Raw genomic sequence first — 10823 nt, forward strand, 5'->3', positions numbered from 1 at the left:
TAGTGAAGAAAAGGGGTTTTATTTTCTCTAATTTCATTCAACTCATCTTGATTGATACACCATTCTGGATGTCTTATGAATACCTATACTATTAATATTTCAAAATAGACCACACGAAGATATACCATGCTTTTTATTTTCGGGGACAAAATTGATACAAATGAAGCTAATTACAACTAAGACCAAGAACAATGGAAAACATGGTATAGTTTCATGGTTGAGCAATCCCCTTTTTCACAAGCATGTCATAAACCCTGTCAATTTTGCTTGTTTCAAGCTTGAACAAGCGATGGGCATCAGCTTTCTTAGAGACATTTCCATTGATAATTTCAATTGACATAAGCTCTTGCATGTTGAGATAAAGAGCTGGGGGTAGCCGAATCTCACTGCAGAGTCGTTTCTCCTGTAAACACATAGAAGCAGACTGCTTAAGTCATTGGTTCAATAAAAATGCACACATATACAGTGCACAGAAAACTTTAGGCTTAAACTGTTATTTGTGTCATAGTTTAATGAGCCCAAATAAGCTTTCATCCTATCAACGTTAAGGATATTTAGTAGCAAGTGGTACTTTTTTCTAGGAATATGGTAAACAAACTGGATACCCTCATGTTTCTTTGTGGATTTAGAATTAGAAGATTGAGATGGCACACTTACACTTTCAGACAATAAATCTGCCCCATGAAGGCCTGTTATCTCCAAATCATTAATGGAGCTTGAAGTTGCCTGTACTGCTGGTCGTGAATTCGACTCCTTGCCACCAGACTCTGAAGCCATGAAAGGATTTGGACCAGCCTGATTGCTTGGACCAACTTGAGCACTTTCCTTTGCTCTACGAGCACTTTCTTCAGCTTCCCTTTTCCTTTTCTGTTCAAGGTATCTATCAGCCTCAGCTGCAGTGCGGCAACCAGCAGCTCGGGCTTCCTGAATGATAAAATTCATGTCAAGATGACATTAGTTTGACAAAGTGAAAGCATCATCATACTTAATACCAGAATGAAGCATTCCTATTTAGTATATATTATGTGTTTGTGTGCATGTGTGGGTGTATAAAATATGATATCATGAATGGCAAGTTTCAAGAACAGCCATGTGGCATGCTTGTTTTACAAAAAAGTGTTGGGTATACAATCTATGGTATGGGTATTTACCATATAAAATATTTTAGGCACAACTGTGTTTATTTTACATAGTCTAAACAACCTCTGTGGGGCTAACCATGTATCATACCTTAAGTTCTTGAATTCTTTTCAGGGTCCGATGCTCTGAAATAACAGTCTGAAGCAAATCCTCATGCTCTTCCTTGGCATGAAAGCGCATGAAGACATCATATCGCCGACAGATTGCCCTCTCTTCAGGCGATAAATCCTTCTCAAAATGATTTGGATACAGCAAATTTCTTTCTAGTATGAAATCCTTCCTACGCTTCCTCTCATCAAGCCTGCCAACAAGATTAAGTTAACCATGATGCAGAGAGAGAGAGTCTTAACATATTTATATACTATTAAATACAGTAAGCTTATACCATATTATGAAAGCCTAAACATAATCTTCATATAGTGATAACTAGTGAATATTTTCATCAACAGGTGAAGAAGAATCAAGAAATCACACACACAGACGGTAATCCTGTCTTCATCATAATTTATGACAATATTATCTCAATTCCTATTTTCCTCTTCTTTTTTTATTTTAATTTTTTTTTACCATAATGAGAAGTTGGTCTGAACTTAATGCTGTCTTACAAGTTTAATATGGCTAAATAAATGAATGTACCAGTAAGTGTGAAGTTATATGGAAATCAAATTATTTTGATAATTTGATACGGGTGGAGGTATTTGAATCCTAGATGTCTTTGTTGGAGACACCAGGAGGTGCCAATTGCACTACTAGGATCAAATTATTGTCACCAAGTACCTCTTTGCATAGATACGCAGCACTCGCAACTTCAGCTCACGTTCATCCTCAGTGTCTGTATCCTTAAATTCCATCTCAGCCAATAACTGCTCAGCATCATTGTCATATTCAGGATCAAACTCCTGTCTTTTATGGTTATAACCACTCAACTCAACTAAAGATGGTCCCTCGCTCCCTGAAGAGTGCGGTCTCTTCCCCCCAAAGCTCCTGTCTGCTTGACGATCTGCACACAATATAAAAAGAACATAATTTAATAACCAGCTATTTTATCATAACCATATTGATTATGAATGCACCACCAAGTTTTCAACCTTCTAGTAAGTGAAAATAGAAGGTAACAGACACCAACAAACAACAAAATGCAAAGTATAATTAATTGCACTCATTCAAGAAAGTCTTTCAGCTAGATCAACATCAAAATAAAATAGGATGAAATACATAATTCCTCCTATAGTTTGGGGGTGATTTCAAATTAAACTCTAGATTTTAAAAAGTTTATTAGAACATGAATTTTTTCAATTGTTTCATTTAGCCTTCTCGGTGAGTTGTTATTTAACAAAAAGTAACGAAAATTTGTATTAATGGTAATTATAATCTATCAAGGTACCAGAAATTAATCCATGTGAATCACATATATCATTTTGCCATCAAAATAGCATACAAAATAACTTTAAAAAATCCACAAAAATAAATACAGTCTAATGAACACGTGACCATTTTGTGAGGTTTTTTAGGGGGCAACAATATTCCATATGATGTTCATATTACAGGTCCTTTGGTGCCCAGATAAGCATGTGGCAACTTACTTGATTTTTTGTTCCTTTTAGTTAACATTGACTATTAGAGGGGGCGAATTGGAAAATTTTAAATAATCTATGTTTTCAATTGAAACATTTTAAAATTTAAGAGTTTAATTTGAAACCACCCCCAAACTACAAGGGAATTATGTAATTGCACTGGAGTGCGTGTGTGTGTGTGTAAGGGAGAGAGAGGTGGTTAGTTGGCAAAATTATCCCCAATTTTAAGGAGGTTCACTCTCAGATTAATAGAAAATATATATTAACAAAAAGGAAAACAAGAGCAAAAAAATAAAAATAATAATAATAACTACCAACAACCATTTGCAATCTGTAGATAATATATTTGTCTCACCTTCCACTTTAATAACACCAGGGCCATCCTTAACTTGGGCCATGTTAGATGCCTTCTTGTTAGCAGCTGTTGCAGCCGAACTTGAGCTACTAGAACGGACCCCAGATTCCACTTCTGAAGTATAAGAAAACAATGCAAAGAATTAAATATCATGATGTAATTGAATTAATTATTTAATAAATCATACATAGCTAGTCAGAAATATTTGCCTCACCAGCATTTAAGCTTGACAATAAGCGGCTAGAGGAACCACCTTTATGTGATTCTTCAACTCTGATTAAATTGATAATAAAAAAACACATAAGAAGTTATCTCAGCTAAATTGTATAATACAACCATGGTCGTGAATGATAGCCATACTTGACTCTTGAAGGAGAAAAAGGAGATTCTTCCTTCAAATTAAGCTCCCCCATCATAGGAAATCCTGTGACAGTCACCAGAAATTGCACATCAACAAATGAATAGCATAGCCCCACTAATCATAAGAAATAAATGGAAATCATTCATTGACAACCATGTATTGCCTCCCAATTCAGTAGATGTTTACTTTAGCAGAAGATATATAATAGGAAACCGGAACACCCCACCCTTACCCCCAAAAGAACATAGGTCCAGATAAACCTCTCATGTCTTTAATTACAATTTTCTTTTATCACAAGGCACATTTTTATAACAAAGTGTGGCCTAGGGCTATAAACTTTATAGGCCAGAGCATCAGCTACCCTATTAGCATCCAGAATATGAAAATAATATTTCTTGTGATATGACTACTGCATAAATTATGATATATCACCATGTAAGCAAGATAAATTTTTAAAAAATAAAATAAAAAAAAAAGGATTAAAGAGTTATCATAACATTATTGCACACCTTTCTTGTCCTCACTGTGTCCTTTAGCCATAGCAAGAAGCTCCTTTCTATTTTTTCCAACAACATGAGACATGTCCTACAAAAAGAATACGTTCCACAACTTATTTGCTCTCTAAAAAGTTGCAATTCAGAAGATAATTGAGTCATTGATATTGTTTAAGATGTCATACCGGAAGAGGGAAGTATGGGGAGTTCTTATATTTGTTGGTATAGTGATCTATACATTGTTCTTTACTCTTAGTCCCCACATGCTCAGCAACTTCTGCCCAGTTACCCATGCCATACATTTCAATACCCTGAAATAAGAATTTTAATAATACAAAAGTCAAAATAGACTCCTCCAGGACAGGTACCAAATATAGTGCTGAAAAAAAAAATTTAGGATCAGTCAACTCCATTGTAGGGATTAAAAACGAGATTGAAAGTACCTCTAGAAGCAGTATTTCATCATCTGCATTCCAATCAGGGCAAATAAGAGGGAAGGATAAATTGTCCTGTTGAAGTGAAAACACACGAGTATAAGCACAATTTATGGGTTTACATTCTTATGTCCACACTCTCTATTATCAGCAGCAGCATATCATGCTGAAACAGGCACAAAGTTACATCCACATTATAAAGACATGAAAAGCAGCTTCTATAGATAAATTAACACAATGAAAAACTCTACAAGTCTGCATGGTATCCACAGGAGAAATAATTTATTAACAGTATTACTAACCATAACCCTGTAAGGGTGATTGCTCTTATGCGGTTGCACCTCAGCTCCAACAGAAAAACACTCTATACATAGGTCAAAATCAGGGCAATTGAAACACTTGATACGGATCTTCCCTGTAATGTCTTTGTTGCAATAATTACAGTGGTATAAAGCCCTTTTCCCTTCACTTGTTCCTTGACCTGACTCAAAGATAAAAGAAGAAAGAAAAACACACACACACATGAAGAGAGTGAAAAAGGAAGGGTCAGGGAAAAAAGAAAGAAAGTAAAAGCACATAGACAAAACAGTAGCACTAACAATGATGGCTTGGTTAGGAGAAAAAAAGCACCATCATTTTCCTATAGAAGCTTCTACAATATACACATTTCTAACCATCCATCAGAGGACTTTACAATGCCTAAATCATTTTTCTGAGGCAACCCTGTATCTTTGCCATTTGAGCCAAGACACCCATGGTCTCCCAGAGTTACAGACAGTAAAGAAGAGTTCAAGTAAAAACAAAGTTAAATACACAAAGATTTAAGAATTATTGCAACAAAGACATTACAGGGAACAAGTAGAGGGATAGGTTAAGGAACAAGTCAAGTGACCTGACTCAAAGATAAAAATAGAAAGTTGCTGTAATTTCTTTGCATACTAAACACTTGATGCAGATGTTATCTGCAATATGTTTGTTGCAATAATTAACAAAGATAAAACTTAGGTATAGTTCCTTAGGTGCTAGACATTAGGTTCCCCAGTTAGATTCAAACATGCGGTTGCATTACCAATGAAGCACGAACAATGTTTTCTTTTCCAAGAACAATTAAATTTAATGTAACTATGCATTTTAATTTAATTCGGGAACCTAAATGTACTACACCTAAGGAACTATACCTAAATTTTACCCTAAAAGAAGATAATAAAAAAAAAGTTGGTGGTTTAGTTTTAATAATTTTCTACTAAAATAGGGGCAGTTTAATAATTTCTAGATTTCCTGGAATGGGCTGCCCTAGGCCCATGAGTCTTATTTTATGTTTAGATTCATTTTCCTATTTGGTTTAAAAGTTCTAAAGTACTTTTTGTTTGTTGGAGAGTGTCCACTTTTGACACGTCCATTTTTTACACAAGTAATCATCACAACGATTCTAGTGCACTGAAGGCACAAGACCCAAGCTTTGCCCTTGTTTGTTATTAGTAATCCTAGTGAGTCCTAGTAAAAGGATTTAACAATAGCCTACATAAAGGCTTTATTGTAGTCCATAAAATTAGTAGTGTGATTGATTTTACTAAAATTCCAACAGCTTATTTTAAATTTGAGCTTTTAGAGTGTGATTGCCTTCTCCTACTTAAGTGTGATTGCCTAGTGTTATTCCATGTTCTATTCATTGTTTTAAAACCAAACAGCTATCAACATATTCAAGATTCAATATTTTCTTTACCTAAACCCCTAAACATCAATCCTTATTCAAGAACTCTTCAAGATCTCACCAAGATATCTAATTTAGTGCTGAATTCTTAAGGATCCTACATCAAAAATTGGTATCACAGCCCATTAAGGCTTCCATCATGCATCAACCAAGTACCAACATCAGCCAGGACTTAACTAAATTTTTTATAAAAAAAAAATGGATAATACCTGTGCCCAGGCAGAACCTTGATCAAATGACCAAATAACAAATATAAAATTATGTCGTGTAAAAGTACCTGCAGCTGCAGATTCTGAATTTTCACCACTGTTAGCATTCTTTTTTCTCCTTGATCTGCATAGAAATTTTTGGTATTTAGAAATAAAACTTACAGTAATGTGCCAACTATAAATCAATTACACAACTAATATGATGCATCTCATATAAACCTACAAAACTTCGGCAAAATCCTAGTTACCAATTCAAGATTCGAATAAATACTACAGACAAGAGGGCACTTCAAGCCCAAAAGAAGAATAAAACCAGAAAGTTAATAAGACTACTTTGTTTGCAGAAAACTCAAAAACATTGATAAGTAATTATGTCAAAATGCTTGAGAAGTATTAATAAACACAATGTGTTCCTTCCTATAGTTCATTTTGTTGTTCTAGAAACACATGGAAAGATTTTCAAATTAAGTACAATATAACACTGACACAAGCTCTAACTTCTTCACTATAAAGATCACTAATAAAAACACCTGTGCATAGAATCTTCAGCCATAATGTTCAGTAGAGGATAGCACCAAAATGCAGTACCAAATAGAGAGAATGAGTTTCAGACTTGGAATGGTGGGCAATGCTAAGTTTCTTAGAGTAAGCTAGGGGTGTTTCAACTCTTCAAGAGACAAAATCTTGGAAAATGCCTCTCATGCTTTCTTTTTGATAATCAAAACTGACTACAACATGCACTACCATGTCAATTTATAGTTACACAAGAATGCATGCCATTGGCTAACTGCAATGCTATAGGCTCATAGCATTTGATTGGCTCTTTTATAACTAACTAGGCATTGAAATAACTAACTAGTCCCCTAGCTTATCATCTTAACCAAATTGCTACAGAAACTGAAGTACAGTACACAAGTAGCTACTAAGATGCACAGCTACCCAAAAATAAAAACAAGCAAACGGATCTTTTTTTTTTCCTCCTTCAGGATAAGTAGTAGTACAACCCCATTTTGCATTTAGTCCATTATTTTCACTTTCACAATACTACACATTGCTGCTCACATATAGCATTTCACAATTTTATTATAGTCTGCAACTATCAGGATATGAAACAGTAAGAACTAAGAACACAGAATGTATATCCCACAAAAAAATCAAATTTCCACAGAAAAGAAAGAAAACCCACATACCATTCAAGCACAAATGTGAATTAAACTTCAAAAAAACAAAGAAAATCATTCAAATTTTCAAACCTTTGGGTTGGGTCCTCATCAGGAGAGTGGAAATTCCCACGAGACCGACCCATTGAATCCTGAAGAAGCTGAGAGAGTTCACGAACCCCTTCGCAATATATACCATATATAAACTAATTTTCTTAATTAAAAGGCACAATAAGAAGACTGAGAAGAAGACTAGTATTTTTAGAGGGGGCAAGTAAAAAGTAAAAAAAAAAAAAAAACACCCTAACTTTTCACAGGGATTGTGAATTGGTTTTTGATAATTTCCCAAATAAGCATTAATGGGTTAATCTCAAAATCACATCATTTTTGGATGGTTTTTGAACATTAAACGAGGTTGGTGTAGATTTGGATTTTCTCAAACACTTGCGGCTCTGTCTTCCTGTTTTGTTAGTTACTACCTAAAAAAGGCAGTAAAACTGTTATTAGTTATGTAGTAAGGTAAAGTTACAGGTCAACGATAAATTGAGTTTTGCTGTTTGACTTTTTTTTTTTTTTAATATTTAATGTAAGAACAAAAATGTGTCTGAGTCTGTGACTGTGTGTTTGTTTGGTAAAAAGGGGTAAGTGCAAGCCAATAACATTTTAGAATTATAAGAAAAAAGATTGAGTTTGTTTGGGCATGGGCTGAATTATCAAAAAGAGAAAGCCAACACAAACAATTTGACAAAAAGATGGACCTTTGCTGATGTTAAAAGATTGTTAAAGGTAGATATTTATTGTGGGTTCAAATAAGAATCAATAAAATTTTTGCTGAGATATGAAAAATGTTGTCAAATTGGTTGTGTAACTCTATCATAATTGATAGGTTTTTTATTTAATTGTAATGAATGGGAAATGATAGCCTCTTTGTTTTGGGTAATTAAGGTTGGAAGTGAATTGGGCACTTGAGCTAAAGTATCATTATAATTTATAAATGGGATTACATGATAGAGTTTTGATCACCGACATAAGAGTAAATAAATGTTGAATTCCTTATGTAATAACAAATTTTTTTTTATAGATATGATAATATTTAAGCTTAGAGTGTTCACTTCACGATAATTGTTCTCTATTATCAAATTAAGATACTAATTGACTTTTTATGTAGACGGACATTGAACTCTAAATATTTTATTCAATAACAATAGATTTTACTAAATGAATTAATTAGAACCAACCTTTACTTGCTATACTCACCCAAAAATAATATTATTATTAACATAACCATATCACTATAATAAGCTTGAAGAATGGAATGTGCAACTAAAACTTATGCTAATAATTTGAAGAAAAAGTGAGGAAAATGATATTACTATTAATTATACATTATAAAATTTATTTCGTCAATATTATTCTTACAAGATGAAAATGTATGGAGAGAGTGAATCACCCTGTTTGATACCTCAAGAAGGTGCAAATTAAAGTAATTGCCCACCATTAAAGTGAATTGAGATCTTAGGCGAAGTTATGGAACTCATAATTAACTTTAATTTTAAGGTGGTTAGGAAAGTTAAAAAATATCAGCAGTATTTCTTGAATGAATCTTCATTCAAGTCTATCATAAGCTTTTTTTAAGTCAATTCTAAGATCATAGAACTAGGTTTTTTTTTTATTTTTTTTTAATTTTTGAGTTGATAATCTAGTTCTAGTTTTTTCAGTGTGAAGCCGATGCACCATTTCTCGAGCAATACTGAGGACATCAACACTATTCGACGTGATGGCTAACTGTAATGGAGATACAATATGAATTAAAGATGGGCCTCCCATGATTGACATTAATTTTTGTAATAAGCTTGTATGTAGTATTTCAGAGCCCTATAGGTGGATACTAGAGAGACTTGGAGACTTGGGACCCATGCATTTGGGGATCAGAGTATGAGAGAGTGGTTCACATAATATGGGAGAAGAGCTTGAGAAAATGTTTGTTGGATTTCATCTTATTTTTAAAAGAAAACTTTTTAAACAATCTTAGGACAAAAGAATTTCTTTTCCTTCTTTATATTTTTTTTCGGTCCTTCATTGATGCAAGGAAAAAAACTATTGAACCCGAGAGTTTAGTGTAAATCAAACATAACACATAATCATGGCCATTTTAGAATGATCACGCCTCGCTCAGATTGGACCAACTTGTAGGCATGTAGCCCAAGATATTTAAACCTTCGGACTTATTTGGTTTTCAACCCAACATAACCCAAAACATGGCCATGATATCAACAGTTTGGGCCCAATTCATCATATGGCCGAAGGCATCAAAAGCAATACGTGCATAGAAATTTGATAATGGCTACGGGGCTATCTAATTGAAAGTTTCTATAATTCAACTAGCACCTCAACACTCTTGTTGTAATTATCGAATTTATTAAAAATAAAGTGTATAGTTTTTACCCCTAAAGCTTGGAATTATTTTCATTTGGTCTTTTATGTTTGAAATTTTCATTTTATTTCTTTATGTTTGATTACGGGTGTCCACGGATTGATCTGGGTTGGGCTTGTACCCAACTTGCAATTTTTTTTTTTTGAAAATGGACTTGGTTTTCATAAAACCACAAAGAAGGTACAACCATACAAAGAACTGCAGAAGCAGAACCAGACAGATTACATATTAAGCAGCATCCAATTGAATTAACAAAGAAATAAAAGGGGGAGTTACACCCCTCCAAAGTTGGGAATTTCCAGTCCTGCGCGCATAGTGGGCCAGTTCATGAGCCACTTGATTGAAGTCTCGGCTTATGTGCTGAAAGGAGCAGGACTCAAAGGAGCTGCGAATATGCAGAATTTCCAGGATAAGGTGACCCGAGCTGCTGCCTGTATACTTGTTATTTATGGCCTGGATTGCTACCAGCGCATCTGACTCCAAAATAACCCGAGGGAGGTGTAAGTCTTGGGCAAGCAAAATGCCTTGAAGCAGGGCCATAATCTCCACCAGTTCTGCAGAATAGCATGCTTTTAGAAGCGTGCTACTAGCTGCAACTGTCTGGCCAGTGCAGTCCCTGACTATTACTCCAACGCTTGAATTCCCCCCATGGTCCGAGGTTGCCCCATCAACATTAACTTTGAAGATTCCTAGAGGTGGGGGGGTCCATTTGATAGGTAGAGCCCTTGGTTGAGAGAAGTCCCAATCAACTACATTATTGAAGTCCTCCACCACACTCTTAGCCAATTGCCATACTTGTTGGTGAGAAAGGCAGCCATCCTCATGGACTACCTTATTTCTGTTATACCATATTGCCCAGGCAATTCCAAAGAACAGTTCCAGATCTTGCTGAGAATGGTGGGAGATGATGAACATGGCTGAGTCAATAAAAGACCACCGAACCTCTTGTGT

General features: G+C 34.7%; 1 protein-coding gene across 1 annotated transcript; it reads right to left on the minus strand.

Annotated features, from left to right (window-relative positions):
• On the minus strand, window positions 1-7895 carry LOC115992537 (transcriptional adapter ADA2). Its single transcript, XM_031116741.1, has 13 exons — window positions 7532-7895; window positions 6347-6402; window positions 4661-4839; window positions 4368-4433; window positions 4110-4235; window positions 3940-4015; window positions 3430-3493; window positions 3284-3342; window positions 3070-3183; window positions 1918-2140; window positions 1231-1441; window positions 658-924; window positions 1-403 (listed from the first exon to the last, which is right to left on the minus strand). Exons 1-13 carry the CDS (start codon window positions 7582-7584, stop codon window positions 212-214), a joined length of 1686 nt encoding a protein of 561 aa, XP_030972601.1. The 5' UTR covers window positions 7585-7895; the 3' UTR covers window positions 1-211.
• Between the last annotated feature and the right edge of the window lie 2928 nt (window positions 7896-10823).

Source organism: Quercus lobata, chromosome 5 (assembly GCF_001633185.2).
Source record: "Quercus lobata isolate SW786 chromosome 5, ValleyOak3.0 Primary Assembly, whole genome shotgun sequence".
Classification (NCBI taxonomy): Eukaryota; Viridiplantae; Streptophyta; class Magnoliopsida; order Fagales; family Fagaceae; genus Quercus; species Quercus lobata.

Coding starts and splice junctions, on each gene's coding strand:
- LOC115992537 (XM_031116741.1), bottom strand. CDS start 7,584: ATGGGTCGGTCTCGTGGGAATTTCCACTCTCCTGATGAGGACCCAACC. Junction 6,403..7,531: donor GATGAGGACCCAACCCAAAG/GTTTGAAAATTT, acceptor ATTTCTATGCAG/ATCAAGGAGAAAAAAGAATG. Junction 404..657: donor CAGATTTATTGTCTGAAAGT/GTAAGTGTGCCA, acceptor ATGTGTTTACAG/GAGAAACGACTCTGCAGTGA.